The 18,515-nt window shown below is 45.3% G+C and overlaps 1 protein-coding gene across 5 annotated transcripts in view; it reads right to left on the bottom strand.

Annotated features, from left to right (window-relative positions):
- Nucleotides 1–16,976, bottom strand: part of rapgef1a (Rap guanine nucleotide exchange factor (GEF) 1a) — a 68,353-nt gene extending 51,377 nt beyond the window's left edge. For 4 of the 5 annotated variants that reach the window (XM_048242951.1, XM_048242954.1, XM_048242955.1 and 1 more), the window contains exon 1: nt 16,735–16,976. In XM_048242951.1, the coding sequence (XP_048098908.1) occupies nt 16,735–16,762 (28 nt within the window). In that variant the 5' untranslated portion in view covers nt 16,763–16,976. The remainder of the gene's footprint in view (nt 1–16,734) is intronic. The other variant, XM_048242953.1, reaches the window with a different exon arrangement.
- Between the last annotated feature and the right edge of the window lie 1,539 nt (nt 16,977–18,515).

Genomic DNA, 18,515 nt, shown 5'->3' with positions numbered 1-18,515 from the left:
CAGAGTCATGCTCCCTCCAATGGAACTCTCCAATGGAACTCTCCAGACCTGCAGAGTGATGCTCCCTCCAATGGAACTCTCCAATGGAACTCTCCAGACCTGCAGAGTGATGCTCCCTCCAATGGAACTCTCCCAAGGACACACAGTCCAGGGGGCAGACCTGCAGAGTCATGCTCCCTCCAATGGAACTCTCCCAAGGACACACAGTCCAGGGGGCAGAACTGCAGAGTCATGCTCCGGCCTCCAATGGAACTCTCCCAAGGACACAGTCCAGGGGGCAGACCTGCAGACTCTGCAGCAAATATGTGCTGATCCCTGCTGATCTCCATACAGAAATGGGAATCATTTCTGTTTTATCCAACTTCTTCACAAACATGTGTTGGTATAAATTACTTCTTTACAAACACACGTGTTGATACAAATTACTTCTTCACAAACACGTGTGTTGGTATACATTACTTCTTCGCAAACATGTGTTCACAGATTACTTCTTCACAAAAAAATGTTGGTATGAATATAATTGAATTGCCACAGAATGTGCTGTATGTGAGGTGTTGTTTACACCAAGATATCGTTTAAAAGTGTGAAAATATAACAAATGGAAAGTGTCGAGGCCTGTCCTGTACCGAGGCCTGTCCTGTACCGAGGCCTCCTCCCCGTCTCTGCTGCAGACCATATGGACAGCACAGAATTATGGAATTCTCTCTGACCTGTAAGATTTGAAGTGGGCCTCTCTCCTCCTCACTTCTCCTCATTCTCTATGTAAATCTTGTGTTTAAGTGTTCCGCTTCGGCAATATTTTATTCTTATTTGTCATGCCAATAAGGATCACTTGAATTGAATTGAATTGAATTTATTTGAATTAAAACTGAGCTTTGTGTGTGTGTTGCAGTCACAAGTGTCAGTCCAGTACGTTGCCTGTTATAGGCTGCGTTGTTACATTGCGGGTCACATTGTTGTTTTAGTAATGGTCAGTGAGTATACTGTAGGATGTTTTGTGGCCGACTGTGCACCAGGATGGGGGAGTACATTCAGTATGTGTGTGAGAGGGAGAGAGGGAGAGAGAGAGTGTGTGTGTGTGTGTGTGTTGCTGTCACAAGTGTCAAGTATGTTTTTATGGGCTAGGTTTGCCCAGGTTGTTTTTGTTGCCGTTTTTGGAGCCTGGGATTTCCAGAGAGATCACTTTTCCCTCTTCTCTTCCCAGTTGACAATGAGCTGAGAGCAGAAAACAGAAGTGCGGTCCTTACTACTTACACACACACGTGCAAAAACGCACACACACACAAACGCACACACACATACATACACACAGGTGCAAACGCACACACTCCACACACACAAACAAACACACACATGCATACACAGGTGCAAACACGCACACACAGACACACAAGTGCAAACACACACACGCACACACACAAACATACACACAGGTGCAAACGCACACACACAAATGCATACACACATACATACACACAGGTGCAAATGCACACACAAACACACAAAAACACACTTGCAAACGCACACACACACACACACACACAGAAGTGCAGTCCTTACTACGTGCACACACGCACAGAAGTGCAGTCCTTCCTACTCACACACACACACGTACGTGCACGCACACACACACACACACACACACAGAATCGCAGCACGTGCTCACACGCAAACACACACACACACACTTGATGTCTAACCACTTCAGTAGAGTAATATTAACCTTTTATTACGTTATTATGTATGAGTCTCATGTGTTACTACTGTGTTACTACTGTTTACTAGTAGAGTTTATTACTCTGCAGCAGAAGGCAGAGCTTAATCACTGCTGGTGTGTACAGGGGAGCCTGTTAGCGCTCACCATAAGAGTTTAAAGGCTCCAGACCACACTGAGATTAACATGGCGTCTTAGCTTCAGCAGTCCGATTACAGATGAAGATGAAGGGAGTGGGCTTTTGTAAGGCTTGCTTCAAGCTTTCTCTTTTCTTTCTGAAGATCACTTCATCTCTCTCATCTCTCTCTCTCTCTCTCTCTGATCTCTCTCTATATATATATATCTGCAGCCCTCTATCCTCTCATCTATATATATATCTCTCATCTCTGATGCCACAATGCCTGTGTTGTTTTTTTGGCAGGAGTGCTCCAGTGACCTACTAACAGATGACTACAGTGCAGTGGGCTGTGGAAGGTGGTGATGGTGGTGGAGTGTGTGTGTGTGTGTGGTGTGAGTGTTTGTTTGGGGGGTACTGGGCCCCCCTGCTGTGAAGCTGTGTGTGTGTGTGTGTGTGTCTTGGTGGAGGGAGGCTGGTGGAGGGAGGCCAACACCCTGAGGTGATATTCTGTTAGCAAGAAGGTCGGAGGCTGAGAGTGTCTTTAAGCTGCTCCATCTGCAAAGAGGCAGAGACTGGCGAACTGACCAAACCATTTTCAGCTGGATCCAGATTTGATTAGTTATGCCTGACAAATGAGACTGGTGAACTGAATGTTGACTGAATCCAGCGACTGCAGTGATGAACACTTCAAAACACTGTGGTAGGAAACACGCCCCAACAGGCGTCCGCTATAGAGGAAAGCAATGCTACACTCACACACATACACACTCTCTCGTGAGGGCTGATGTCAACATCCCACAGTACACAGTACAAAGAACAGCCAAGTCTTTATAACACACACACACACACACTCACACGCCTCACCCTAAAAACACACACACATGGACCCACACACATCTCTCCCTGAAACACACACACACACACGCCTTGCCCTAGAACACACTTATAGACACAGACACGCACACATAAATTGCCTCACCCAAATATACACACCCTCAAGCGCATTCACACACACACACACTATCAGGAGCAAAGGCCTAACCCCTCTCAGCGTGAAGTTGTGGTTTCCTCATGCATGACACTCTTTTGACTTGACTTCCTCTTAGACTTCGGGTGAAAAAAAGAACAAACATACATCAACAAAAACAAATTATCTCCTTACCCCAACAACAGCAGCTGGGTCTAGCCCTGATCTGGCCCTAGTCCTGCCCTAATCTGGCCCTGACCTGATCTGGCCTTAGTCCTGCATCTAGTCCTGCCCTGATCTGGCCCTAGTCCTGCCCTTATCTGGCCCTAGTCCTGCCCCTCATCTGGCAAGTATGCAGGACACATCTCTCACTCAACCACCACTACAAGCCAACCTTTTTCAACTAGACAGTAGGTCACTGAAAAGAATATGGGTCACTCGCAACACTGAAAATTGATCACATCTACCTCTGCAGTATAAAGTGAAAGCCAAGAATTGACCACTAATGTTTGTTGCATCTTCTAATATATATATATATATATATATATATATATATATATATTCTTATATGTTAGGCTATATGGCACATTTTGTTATAGTTTCTATATTATTGGTATATTTTGCTTGGAAACTGACATTGCTGTACATAATATTTTATTTTGCTGTAAAGAGGAAGTGATGTCATCTGGTTGCAGAAGATCAATGTCAATTGTCTCAGAGATGAGAATGAGAATGAGAGTGTCACGACTGGAACTATTATCTCAGAAGTTCTAACCCATCTGCTGACTATGTTTTAAAGTAAGTCTGGGTCAGTAAGTCTGTCAGTTCTCGCCAGTCCTGTATGAACTGCATCTCTCTCGTTTGGAACTATTCGGTTATTAAGTGATGATGCAATAATTGGCTAATAAATCTTTTTCCGGGTCCAACGGCTTTCAAAGCCGCTCGGGTTTCTACATAGACAGTAAAAAATAAATAAAATCTGCTATTCAGTGTCGCCTTTAAGAACATTGTCATCCTACTACTCACTTGTTGCCTCAACCTAATAAAATCCTATTTTTCGGGGAAGCCTCGTAATCGCTCGGTTAAAGTTAACCGGTTTTGTTTTACTCTCAATAAAACGGAGGCGATGGTGACAAGGTTTATAAGTTGCAAAAACTGGCAGGCTGCGCTAGTAAAAGTTTTTTGACCAAAAAGCTGTTGAGCCCGTGACGTCAGACTTAACAACCGAATAACTTGGCCTTGAGGTAAAAATCTCTGTAGACTATTCCTGAAGGATGACCTTGCTCATCCAGTGACCGTTTCAGTAAGTTTGCTTTCCCAGAACTGTGCCATCTGCAGTCTTGTGAGTTCCATTTCCACAAGCAGAGCAGAGCTCCAGGCTGGACCAATCATCTTCAGTCTTAATTCGATTGAAGCCTGTTAGCAACGGCCCTAAGCCAATCACAACTCAATGGAATGCTTCCAGGTCTCAGGGAACACAGGGAATCCTCAGAGGACAGGAGCAACAGGGGCGGTCCAGCTCAAACTGTTAACATGGAGGTATCGTAGCTCAAAAACATTGCAAATCATCTAACGTTAGCACCAGGGCATCCCAGCACTCTTCTCAACGGAAGAGTGTCGTGTGGCTGCGTTCAAGACAACTCGAGTCCTAAAGAACTCCTCCTTTAAAGAGTTCAGAACAACTCGAGTCCTAAAGAACTCCTCCTTTAAAGAGTTCAGAACAACTCGAGTCCTAAAGAACTCCTCCTTTAAAGAGTTCAGAACAACAGTAGAGTATTAGAGTGAGGCAGTAGAGTATTAGAGTGAGGCAGTAGAGTATTAAACGTTCCACATACTCGACGCACCCGACAATGTGACGTCACAGAAGCGCCGTAACCATTTATACTCGCGCGTCGTGGTCACGACACTAGTTGCAATATTCTCCTGAACAGAGGTGTCGCTGTTGTGAAAAGATTAATGCTAACTATGTTACACAGCAGAAGAAGCTGCATTTAGAAACACTAGTAGCAGAGAATGTAAACGGGCTCTGCTATTAGCTAGCCTCTGTGATGGTACTTCAGACTTTGGTTGCTACTATTCACAACTACCACCATCATTATCATCTAGTTTCCAAGGTGTGCGCACAGGTAGGTAGATAGATAGATAGATAGATAGATAGATAGATAGATAGATAGATACTTTAGTCATCCCGAGGGAAATTTTAATAATTTAAACAGTTTAGTTAGCTGGCTAGCTAGCTAGCAGCTGGCTGAGTTTGTGTAATTTCCTGAAGTGGAAAGAGATTTTGTTCAGGCCTTAATAGATATCCTTTGTTTGAAAATAAATCGTTTCTATTCTTTCTATTTACAAATTCACGACTGTAACAAAACACTGCAACTCTCGCGCCAGCAAGATCTACGTCATTTTGACATCACGGTGTCGCGCTACCGGTCGGGTGCGTCGAGTATGTAGAACGCCTTAGGGTGAGGCAGCGTTGCAGTTCCCAAACATTGAGGCGCACCTCCCCTGGGGGGCGCCAAATGATTTGAGGGGAGGCGCGGAAGGTTGATTCAAAAAAGAAGGAAAAACGTTTATTTCATGTTAGAACTATCTATGTTTTTTTTTTCAATGATTATGTAATTGTCAACATTATAAAATCGAAATAAATCATAGAAGAGATGTATACTAAATCTTTGGGATAGTGGAAAGTATTATTGATCCTTTCCTGAGTAGTGTTGTCACAATACCAAAATTATGACTTCGATATGATACCTGCCATAAATATCACGATGCTCGATACTAAAACGATACTACGGCGAAATCCTAAGATATCTGGAGAAGAAAGGACTCATACCTCCTCCAAGTGTATGGAGTCATTTGTGTTGAATTCGGTGCACTTTTGTAGTGTGCAGGTCAATTCTGGGTTCTAAACTTCTAAACTTCCTACATAATTATTATTTTTTTATAGTCAGTAAAATAGTAGGCCTACTTTGTGTGATTAAGTCCTTTAATGTTTGTTATAGTTCATTTACATTGTGTTGTGTTTTGGCAAAAGTAGCTTTTAATAGCCAAACTAGGCTAGATCAAGGTCAGTGTTAAAATTACTGCATGCAAATCACTGAATGCTATGCAGAGAGGCCTAATCTTTAGTCCATCTGATGTACAGTATAGGCTACCCTAGGCCTTCACGTGTTCATGGGATTTCTTTGACAGTTGCAAAGGGGAAAATGTGAGGATAGTCTTCTTTGCGCCCAGTGTACAAGTACGACGTTCCAACCACTCAGGTCTTCGTCAGATAGGCCTACACCATTACCTGTTGCAATATATCTGTGTGCATTCCTACATTACGTCTATTTCTTTGATAACATGATTTGCTACCACGTAACAATAAGCCGCTATTATTATTAGGACTCAACACGCTTTGGTGGTATGCTGTGGGCTTTAATTAGCGGTCTACATGCCATGACAAATATTACCAGTAGAACTGACCGAACATGAAATAGATCGTTTACAAGTTATGGTAATGTTATTCTGGCGTGAACATTGCGCTTTCATCACGTTAGCACCCGATGATTACAGCTTGTTATGTCTCGTCAAAATGATTACAGCTCGTTATGTCTCGTCAAAATTCATTGATGAAGGAAGGTTCGCTTTATCCCAGAGAACCATACTCGTTTCACTTAGGCTAGACTACAACATAAGAGAAGAACTTGGCACTAACCATGTAGTCGTGTTTTCTATAGCATATTCGTTAACCTGTCATTCTTTGAACTCTTTAAAAATCTTGGGATATGTCTGTGAGGTGTTTAGCCAAGTTCCATGCGTAGCCTACTGCTTTTAAATGACTTTGAAACATATTTTACAAACGGCCTCTGTGTACCTGATGGCTTGCCTTCATTATTCGGGCGATGTATCCGAAATAGTTGCAGATTTCACTGCACCTTTTGTTTTATCCACAAGGCCTAGAACTGTCGGCAAAGAACTATGTTGACGTTGGCTGCGCACTCACTCACTCAGAGCTGCCTGCTTGACACGCCCACTTGCCTAGATGCGTGCAAGGAGCAGTGAGAGCAGCAGTTCACACAGACACAGAACTTTATTATTTTAATAAAGTATCGATTTTAAAAACGTCTGAAATCGTATCGTTTTTTGCGTGAAGGCATCGTGATACCTTTTTAGTATCGATACACCGTGCAACACTAATCCTGAGTGCGAATGTATTGTGCCAAACTTCATAACGTAATTTAGCAACAGTGCCGCCAGCTGAGCTAGCTGCAAGTTACCAGTGAACAGTAACTTGCAGCTCCAAGCGGATTTGCACACGCAGCCTTACAACACTGTTTATAGCTCTTCGAGTCACGGTAAAATGTATTTTTTGGTAGGCTACATAGCTAATTTAGATAAACTTATGGTGTGGGTGGTTGCGTTTCTTTAGGAATCCGCCGCCTTGGTTTGTATAGAAATGAATATTAAGTGACAGATACACGTAAGAGGTTGGACATACGTGACGGTAATATGTGACGTTCCGATAGCTAACTTAAAATGGACAGATTTGTCACATTTTATCGCTGCACGGCCCGAGCATGATATGGGCAACAAAGCCAAACGTCGAAAATATGATGAAAACTCATTGCATTGCATAGCATAGTAGCCTTTAAATATGATGAAAACTCATTGCATTGCATAGCATAGTAGCCTTTAAATATGATGAGAACTCATTGCATTGCATAGCATAGTATAGCACCTATTGAAGTGGCTTAACTGAAGTGAATATCATTATTTGAAAATGATTGTAGGGGCCTTTAAATATGATGAAAACGGAGGTGTCACTGTTTTCGGAGGGGAGGCCCACATTGATGGAGTTTGGGAACCTATGCAGTAGAGTATTAGGGTGAGGCAGTAGAGTATTAGAGTGAGGCAGTAGAGTATTAGGGTGAGGCAGTAGAGTATTAGGGTGAGGCAGAATAGCTCAGCGTTGGATTGGCCTGTGCACGGAGAGAATGCTCTGGAGATCGGCTAACTCTCAGGCCATCTGTGTGGTCCCGCTGAGGACAACAGGACATGGACATACAGTACACACGTGTTCCGACTCCACATTGGCCAAACTGTCTCTCTCTCACACACACACACACACACGTTATGAGTTCACATTGGCCAAACTCTGTCTCAAACACACATCCGGCTGAGTCTAAGCTGGCTAGGCTCTCAGAACAGAGTTAGAGGCTCTCACTCTCTCTCACACAGTCCCCATCTTTACATCCAGCCGATGTGCAGACGTCATGGCTGCCTCGAGAGAACACGACTTCCTGCCTCATCCTCCTCTCAGGCAGAAAACACACACACACACACACACACACACACACACACACACACACACAGGCTTCCTCTCAGGCAGAAAACACACACACACACACACTGGCCTCCTCTCAGGCAGAAAATAAAAACGCTCTAAGGCTGCAGGCATCGGAAACATTCCCCTCTGCCTGGCTGGGTCTGACAGAAAAACCGGCCGTTCATCCTCATCCCCTGCACACACACACACACAGACAGACACATCCCCTACACACACACACACACACACAGACACATCCCCTGCACACACACACACACACACACACACACACACACACACACACACACACACACACACACACACACACACACACACAGACACATCCCCTGCACACACAAAATAACACATGCACACGCGCACACACACACACACACACACACACACACACACACACACACACACACACACACACACGCACACACACAGGCGCACGCGCGCGCGCACACACACAAACACAGAGCAGGCCTGTAGACTACACCCATGAGTCAAACACTCGGAGACCAACAGACACAGTGCTACATTGGTGGGAGCCCAGAGTTACCTTTTATGGCAAGGTGTCTGGTGATGCAATGCCATGTCCATTTAACAGGTCAAACGTTTGTTTACTAAGTTTGTATAATCCTTGAGCAAGCACCAAGTAGGTTACAGAGACCAACTGTGCTCTAGCCACCGCTAACAAATTATATATCCCAGTCCCTGGGCTCAAAGACGACAGCATAACAATAATAATAATAATAATAATAATAATAATTTAGATATAGCATCTTTCAAAGTGCCCAAGGTCACTTAAACAACTAATGACTACATCATTTGGTGCTCATTCAAACAATGCAGATACATCAAGGTGTCCATTATGGAAAGGACAAACTGACCACATGGTGGCATTGTATGATGCAAAGCTTTTAAAAGCCGTAGTAAATACCATAGCTGGGTTTGTCCAATTGAAACGGAATGGTATGCATTCACACACTAAAAATACATACAGCACTGGGAATGTGACAGCATGGGGTTGGCCAGAGCCTATGGCAGCGTCTGACACACACACACACACAGCTCAGGCCCAGAGACAAGGTCTTACCAGTCGCCCTGAGGGGGAGCGAGAAACACAGAAACACACACACACACACACACACACACACACACACACACACACACACACACACACACACAGAGAGCCCTTGACCAAGGACACTGGCAGACAGCTGAAACACGAGAGGATGAGAGGTGGAAATTTAACCACACACACTCACAGAGACAGGACACACTCACAAGAAGTAGAACACACTGACAGAGACAGGACTTGAAGCTGAGGCCTTTAACACACTCCTCTACTGAACACACTGGTTGAAGTTGTGGGTCTCCAGCATCTAGTGATCACAGAACTGGTGGGTGCTGGGCCTCCAATATAAATCTCCATGGAACAGCAAACTGGTTGATAGTGGGGCCTTTATCATACTGATCACAGAACTGGTTGAAGTTGGGGCCTTAACATCTACTGATCACAGAACTGATTGGCACTGGAGCCTTAACATCTACTGATCACAGAACTGGTTGAAGTTGGGGCCTTAACATCTACTGATCACAGAACTGGTTGAAGTTGGGGCCTTAACATCTACTGATCACCAAACTGGTTGAAGTCTGGGCCCCTAACACACACCTCTACAGAAGACTCCCACCCTGCTGCCTCTAAACCAAAAGCAGGAACGATTCAATTAATCTAAGAGAACACTCATCTGGCTATAAGCCTCTCAAATAAAGATTATTACTGTCTAAAAATAAAGTCCACACATGCTAAAATGTTAGCCCAAAAAACACCTCTGTAGCAACAACAGGCTATGACTTCACCAGGTCTGCATTCCAGTCCAGCAGTTTGCTCTGCACACTCAGACAGGGGAAATGGATGTGTTTTCCAGTGACACACACACACACACAGTGTTGGCCGACTCACAGCTCCAGTTGCACCACAGCAGCGCAGACACACCCCAGTAGTAAAGTGCAATTCGCTAGTCTGTGAAATATCTGCTGCATCCCAAACTCTGCACTCCAAAGCTGCTGTTCTGATCAGCTGTAAAACCCTGCTGCTGTCCACAGACACTAGCAAGACCCTGCTGTCATACAAAATCATATATAGGACCCTGCTACCTATAGAAATGAAAGCACGGCCTAGTACAATCTATAGAACTGAATGTACTAGACTCTGCTGGCCATAGAAATGAATGTACTAGACTCTGTTGCCCATAGAACTGAATGTACTAGACGCTTGGCAGGATCCTTGTCAACAGAGCCACTAGGGCCAATCTCAGAGCTCTGCTGCCCCAAAGCCTTCATATGGGACTGCAGCCCCGCAGAAGGGCCAGAGGTGGCAGCAGAGGTAGGGGTAGGAGAAGGGCTAGGGGCAGAAGAGGGGGGCAGGTATATGAATCCTTGGTGAAGCCAACACGTGCTGCACAGACAGACCTCTGGTCCAATGGAAAAATAATTTCACCATCAATGAAAACTTTCCAACAGCAACAACAGCGAACAGCAACTAGCCTAGCAGCTAACTCTGTAAGGAAGGATGGCCTTGAACTGCAAGAAATTAAGAGTTAGGAAAGAGGAGTCAAATGACGCAGCCAGGAGTTCAGCAATCTTTGATTAATTTGCCCTTCATTGCAAACTTTTACCCTCAACAGAGAACATTCCCCTGATCATAAAACAAACAAACAAACAAACAAACAAACAAAAGCCTAAATAAATAACATACGAGGCGCTGACATCTGCTCAAAGAACAAGCGCTGACCTTCTGCAGCGGTCACGTTAGCGCCCATGCATGCAAATTTCCCCCAGAACCTGCTAACCAAACAGTCAAACGACAGCTCCCTGCTGAGTCGTTTGTGTCCCAGACTATGCACCGTCAGTTCACAGACACAAACCTGACGCATGGAGTGTTTACCCTCTTCCCTGCCAGCCTAGGAGCCTGTGATGATGAAGTCTCCACAGGTCAAAGATGTTTTCTAGGAGGTTAAAGTTCACAGACACAAACCTGACGCACGGAGTGTTTACCCTCGTCCCTGCCAGCCTAGGAGCTGAAATGAACAGACCTTAAGAAAAAGACCTTCATGGCCGTGATGCTTGGGTGTGCACTACTGGTGAAGGCTTTTCTGATCTCTCAGTGGCAGCTGGCATTTTTAAATCTGTTCATGCACCAGGTCACTAGGAGTTACAGCGAGCAGTTGCCATCAGAACATTTCCCCAGAATGCATCTGGTGCACGCGTGGAGCAGACCAGAGGCGAGGCGGCACTAGCTGCTATCTGGGATGTGGCAGCCGTGCCGTGATATTTCCATGATGGCTTTCAGTTCCAAATCCGGCATGCTGTGACGTTCCATGATGGCTTTCCGTTCCAAATCCACCATCCGTGCTACCGTACTGTCTATACGCGACTGCAATGACCACCACGACCATTAGTCCTGCACCAGCCCGAGCAGCATCTGGTTTTGGCTCAATGGAGAAGTGCTGCTTCCTCTTTTCCTGGACATGAGATGCCACAACGTCCATAGGGCGGGTGCACGTCACGGATACAGCACGCTAGAAAGCATATATGTCAGCCATCTTATTTATATAACACTACTAATGATGTTGGGCAGCCGTGGCCCACTGGTTAGCACTCTGGACTTGTAACTGGAGGGTTACAAGTCCAGAGTGCCAGTGGGCCGCAGCTGAAGTGCCCTTGAGCAAGGCACCTAACCCCTCACTGCTCCCCGAGCGCCGCCGTTGTAGCAGGCAGCTCACTGCGCCGGGATTAGTGTGTGCTTCACCTCACTGTGTGTGCTGTTTGTGTTTCACTAATTCACCGATTGGGTTAAATGCAGAGACCAAATTTCCCTCATGGGATCAAAAAAGTATATATACTTATATATACTTATACTGATGTGTACACTACACCGCACAGATAAGACCGTCTATCTGTGTCATCCAAGTAACTGGTAAGGAAGTGCTTGGGCCCAAAACGACATGCTTGGGCCCAAAACGACAAAAACGACACAACGATGTGTTTGTTTAAAAGACAAAATAACAACAAAAACAACATAGAATTAACATCTGGTGTGAGGACTCTACTTTTCACCAAGTGCAACCTCACTGGACTGCACCTAGATGGACCAGATTCAGCCATCCCAGCTCGGAGGCCTAGTTCACCCTGGTTCTGGTGCGGATCAGCGGTAGACCCACTCCAAATCTCTATCTGGGAAAACACACACAAGCCTATCAGGATGTAGGCGCTCCACACACACACACACACACAAGCCTATCAGCATGCAGGCGTGGGAAATGCTGGGAGTGCCAACCCTCCCATGGAAGGCAAACAACTGACATCTGACAAGGCTCAAATTATAGTGAAGTGTGGTCTGTCTGCTGTGTGCACACACACACACACACACACACACACACACATTTCATTTTTCAGTGCAGACAAGGATGCTGTGAGAAAATCTGGACCACATATGGGCAACATAGGGTGGAGATATAGACATGGGTACAGAAGGAACTCAATTCATTACAGTAAGGGATGAGCTACACCAGGCTCGTAACTGAAGCGTTCCGTTCGCGTAGTGTCTGCTGCAACAAATAGCTGCCACTATAATCAATGGAAGTAGCTACACCAGACGTGATAGTGGCGCATACGTTTAAAAAAAATAGACCAGTCTTTTAAAATGGATATTACGCGTTGCGAATGAAACACTTGTTGTAGCTCATACCTAACAGTATTATAGGCTAGTAATAGTATCGTATTATATGTAGCCTAGGTGACGTTTGGCAAACAACAACTTTTTCAAAACACCGTCCCATTGTTGCATCAATCAAAATGATCTTCTTAAACATCAACTACAGACATATTTGATACATTCACTTGAGAGCAGAGAGTCTCGGTGTGTAAACAATCACATCATCTGGCCTCAGTAGTGGACCAGACCAGACCATAGCCACCTGCCACAGCCACGTGAGGTTCAGACAGACCAACCCCGTCTCTCCTGTGTCCAGCCAGCGCCTCCTCTAGCCAGTACCAGCGCCTCCTCTAGCCAGTACCAGCACCTCCCCCTCTAGCCAGTACCAGCACCTCCTCCACACCAGCGCCTCCTATAGCCAGTACCAGCACCTCCTCCTCTAGCCAGTACCAGCACCTCCTCCACACCAGCGCCTCCTCTAGCCAGTACCAGCACCTCCTCCACAACCAGCGCCTCCTCTAGCCAGTACCAGCACCTCCTCCTCTAGCCAGTACCAGCACCTCCTCCACACCAGCGCCTCCTCTAGCCAGTACCTCCTCCTCTAGCCAGTACCAGCACCTCCTCCTCTAGCCTGTACCAGTGCATTCACTCACCCACTCATTAACCCACCCACCCACTCAGCCACTAAGTTCAGCTGCTTGGTTCGGGTCTCAATCGCCTTAGCAGCGCAGCAGAGGGAGGTTTAACAGGAACGGCAGCGGACGAGCGGGCCAAGGAAAGCTGCCTGGAGTGCCTGAGACGCGAGGCAACGAGAGACCAGACCGCACGTCAGCTGGGCGATGAGGTCATCCTGAACAGAGCAGCAGCAGCAGGCTCCGAGCGGCGCGGACTCAGAGCCAGTGGCGAAGACAGCAGCAGCAGCAGCAGGCTCATTGGCCGAGCACGTCCAACATTCCACCTCAACGTTCCGTATTTGCACTTCACTCATTTAGCTGACGTTTCTATTCAAAGTGAACTAGAGAGCTCCGTCTCAACAGGAGTGGTCTCTCCCTGGACGTCCTTCTACCAGTTAGGCCACAGGAGCAAACCTTAAACAGTGACCTTAAACAATACAGTAAAGGCAGGTTTTCCCCCTTTATTTCCCTATATTCACTTTATTTTGAATCAGACTTTAAATTAAACATATATTTAAAAACAACAACAAAAAACAGAGGTAGGTTCAGAACATTTTGTTCCGTTCCCTCTCAGTAATTCTTTTTTTTTTTTTTTTTTCAACCTGAAGTTTCACACTCTTGTATAACAAACTGCTTGAACAGGCTGTCTGGAACAGTCAGAATTAATAAGTCTTTATCAATCACAACTGTGCCCGGCCGGCACCCTCAGCAGCCTCCAGGCAGCATCCTCTTAAGACTCTCTTCGACCTCTTTTAAGCATCTTAGGACCTGGAGAAAGAGCTCATCCTCCTAAGACTGAAGATTATCAGCACCCTGCGGATAGACCCAGGGGATGTAGGGGAAATATACGTGCCAACCTCTTAGTCAGAGAAAGCTTCAGTGTCCTCATCCCGAAAATCCCCAACCCTAACTGATGCACACTTCATCTTCACATAGGTTTCTCATGCTAGTCTCCAAGCCTTATATAATACATGTATGGACCAACACATTATTTGGTATCTTCCATTCAAAGTCAAAAAGAGAAAAAGTCACTCATGATTTGTATCTATTGTGCTTATTAGAGAGACATACTGCTAGAGGAAGAGAAGGTTTCCATGGGTTTCTTTTGGGAGAATCTCTCTAACTCTCTCTCATACACTCACAGTTTATAGAGTGATCAATTTAAACAGAACCCTGTGCTAAATATGTGTCTGCTTATTCACCCAGTATGTAAACCAGCGTGTGCAACCTGAAGTAGAGGTCTGCGCGGGAGTGATTTTTCAGTCCCGCGCCCGCCCGCTCCCGCAATATTCTGTCCCGCTCCCGCATTAATGTGTCATTTTTAGTCCCGCTCCCGCCCGCATCTGTAATATGATATCCCGCTCCCGCCCGCTAAAGCCCGCATGCAGGAGGGATAGCCTACTCAGCTTTTCTTTCTGTCTCACGAAAGGAGCACACACACCTGAGAAAGATGTCAGTTTCTTGGTTCTGAATGTAAGCTAACAACTGAAGTAGGCCTAGCCTGGTGCCCTCTTCCACTGTCATGCTTTCGATTTCGAGTTTTGACAATGAGCAGCAGGAACAAATTGAACCCACGTAAACGACAATATAGCCTAGGCTATAGGCCTGCTATCCATCAGTTATGCTTAAACCCCGTTATTTAATGGTGCCTAACAGAACATCCAGCTGAACTATAGTTATGAACAGTACTTTAATCATTTCCATATTTAATTTTAGGCACATATTTAATTTGCGGGAGTGCAGTGAATCATCTGTTTGTCCCACACCCGCACCTCTCTCATCCCGCCCGCTCCCGCAAAGAGCTTTCAAAAGTTGTCCCGCGCCGCACTCTTTTGCGTCGGGTCCCGCGGGTCAACTGCGGGAGTGCAGACCTCTAACCTGAAGCGGGCAATTTCACTCAAAAAAAAACAAAAAACTAGAAAACTGAAGTGAATGAGGTCACTAGTCACCTTTCCATAGTAGGCCGTAATGGAAAAGGTTACTTTGTTGTTTCCAACTTCGCTCTCTACAAGGTCTCAGCACCTTCGCGGCTTGTTAGACAGCGTAAACAGTGTTCACTCAATCTTTCCTTCATTAGGTAATGTTCCATACGCATACATGGACAGTCCCTGCCACTGACCAATGACGCAGGACGCGTTTGGAGTGTGTTTCTTTCCTATGTCTGTACCCAAGTTCACCACATTGCAAAAATGTCTAAGAAATAACATAAATCACGACAAGCACTTGAAGGCAACAATAGATCACCTATAAATCACCTCCTATAAACTCTTATTTTTTTCTTACAAAAGAATAAACTGCTATTTCCATTTCAAATGGCTAAGTTAATAGGAATTGCCAATTTCGTGGGTTGATGTCTACTAAGTGATAACGGACAGTTTAGCAGTTAAGTTGTCATTATCTTGGGAAGTGCACTGAACAATTGGGTCTGTGCAAATTGCACAAGAAAACCTGCAATATGACCCTGATGCCCAACTTACCAGCAACTTCACTGCTATTAAATGCCAATGGCTTTCTTGATGGGCAACTACAGCTGCCGTGAGCTAACGTTAACTAGCTATGATGGCTAGGGTAGGCAGCTAACCAAGCGTAGCGCAGGGAGGTTAGCACACAGCGGCCCCACTCCACACCCCACAGCATGCCAACCATTTGTCTACTAGCTACGCTTGGTAGCAAACTGGCTGGAAAACGTTAGCCATTCCGACTAGCTCCCCAATAAAATTGACAATGTCGAATTCAGTCAAATATTTTGCCTGATCAATAGTCAACAGCACCAGTGTTAACCGCTGGCCACTTTTAGTTCCGTGGCTGTTTGTCAGGTTCCTTGAATAAAGAGGAACAGACATTTGTAGCATATGGCTAAACATCACTGATAGCCTTACTGGCTAACTGTTTAGCGTAAGCATTCCATTTGGCCGCATATTGTTAGCCAGCTTTCACTGTTCCTTTTAACCATGGTCTGTGGGCAATTTATTCCATGCGGAAAAGAAAAACACAATTTCTACAACACCACCAATAGTATTTAGTTGCGTGTAGTCGTTGACTTCATTGTCAACCAAAAACGTGATTCCAATATGACCATTGCTGGGGCCTTGCATCCCAGACAGTGCTCAGACTGGTATTTTAGAGAAAGCGAACGGGTTCGTTCGTTAGCAGGGGAGCTAACCAGCTAACAGGCGGTGATGTATGCGTGAACAGCCCCGTCCCGTGAACTGGAGTGCTGAGCTTACCTTGCTTACTTTCTATCTTTCCCGACATTTCGAACCAGATGTGGGGCTGTGTGATGAGAGAAAATTAATCCAAAGAAGCCAAACGGTCCAGATCTGTCGTTATTCCCGCATCCTTGGCTATTACAAATGGCTCTCGCCGAGTCTCAAATCGTTTGCCTGCGACCAAGTGGCTCCTGTAACGTTGTAAATTCACCCAGTTCCGCTGCCTGGCACCACTGCTTCTCAACTCAGCCTCCAAGAGCCTTGAGCAGCTACACAACAGCCATCCAAACGGCCTCTCAACATTGCCCTCTGGTGGCTGGAATGTGAACGTAAAAATCAAAGGGAAAGGAAAACATGCCCTGCGGTAATATAATTCAGTGGGCTGCTCAGATTTGACTTGGGTTTGAACTACAGTGGTTTCCAGCAAATCCGTGAAGTTACTAAAATAATTCATTCATAGAAAATGAACTAACAATGCGTAACGGTTTAGAAAAACATTTTATGACCCATTTCCCAATAAGACACACACACAAGGCCTATTGTATTTGTCAGATAAAGTCAAAACTGCGGAATGTCTGTTGCAGTTGGCCATCAGTGCACTCCTGATATCAAATTGTTGCTCTTTGCATCAAATATTTAACAAACAAAATGATTCAAAATTAGATGGAAAGAAATAAAAAGCATAAATATGAAGCTTTTATTTCGGGCTCATGCTGTGCTCCAGTGCACACCTGTAATCTGATGAATTAATAAAACCGGCCTGCACATACACTGTATCTGTAGAGTAGGAATAGGCTATAGGCCTACCTGTGGCCAGGCTAGTGCTTTAACGGTGCAATTTCGTAAGAACTTTAATAGTCCTTGAGCCAGACCCCCTAATTCGGGCCATTGATGCCATTCGAGGGGAAAGTCTCATATGATTTAAGGTATACCACCAGAATGAGAAAATATGTGATAGCATTGCATTTAGAATAAAATAGAATAGAATCTTTATTGTCATTGCATATCAGATATACAATGAAATTGTAGTGCTTCTTAGGCCAGTGCATAGCAGAATTAAAAAGAAAACAGTAAAACAGGAATAAACTAATTAATTAAATAGTGGAGAATAAAATTAATTAATTAATTAAATAGTTGAGAATAGAAGGAGAGAAATAAGCAATATATACATCATATATATACATCATAGTGATGCGTTGTGCCGTCTTTATGACCCTCTGCAGGTTATTTCTGTCCGCCACAGTGCAGTTGGCATACCAAGCCGTAATGCAGTAGCCTACGTAAGGACGCTCTCGATGTTGCTGCGATAAAAAGCCACTAACAGTTTCTCCTCCAGATGGTTTCTTCTGAGTATCCTCAGGAAGTGGAGTCGCTGTAGGGCCTTTTTTTCACCACCACGGATGTGTTGACAGTCCAGGAGAGGTCCTCGGCTAAGAGTGTCCCAAGGAATTTAAAGGAGGACACCCAGCTGAACACAGTCTCCATTGATGCTCAGTGGGGCTGGTTCCCCCTTGTTCCCCCTGGCTTCCTGAAGTCTATGACCATCTCCATAGTTTTGCTGGTGTTGAGCAGCAGGTTGTGGTCAGAGCACCAACTCTCCAGCTTATTGACCTCGTCCCTGTACGCAGTCTCATCCCCTCCGTTGATGAGGCCGATGACCGTAGTGTCATCCGCGAATGTAATAATGGTATTGGAGGGGTGGAAGGGTGTGCAGTCATGCGTGCACAGGGACTACAGGAGAGGGCTCAGCACACAGCCCTGGGGAGAACCTGTGCTGAGGGTCAGGGTGGAGGAGCAGG

This window comes from Alosa alosa, chromosome 5, assembly GCF_017589495.1.
Source record: "Alosa alosa isolate M-15738 ecotype Scorff River chromosome 5, AALO_Geno_1.1, whole genome shotgun sequence".
In the NCBI taxonomy this organism is placed as follows: Eukaryota; Metazoa; Chordata; class Actinopteri; order Clupeiformes; family Clupeidae; genus Alosa; species Alosa alosa.
The sequence above is the reverse complement of the archived record's forward strand: the minus strand, read 5'-3'. Positions and strand labels throughout refer to the sequence as shown.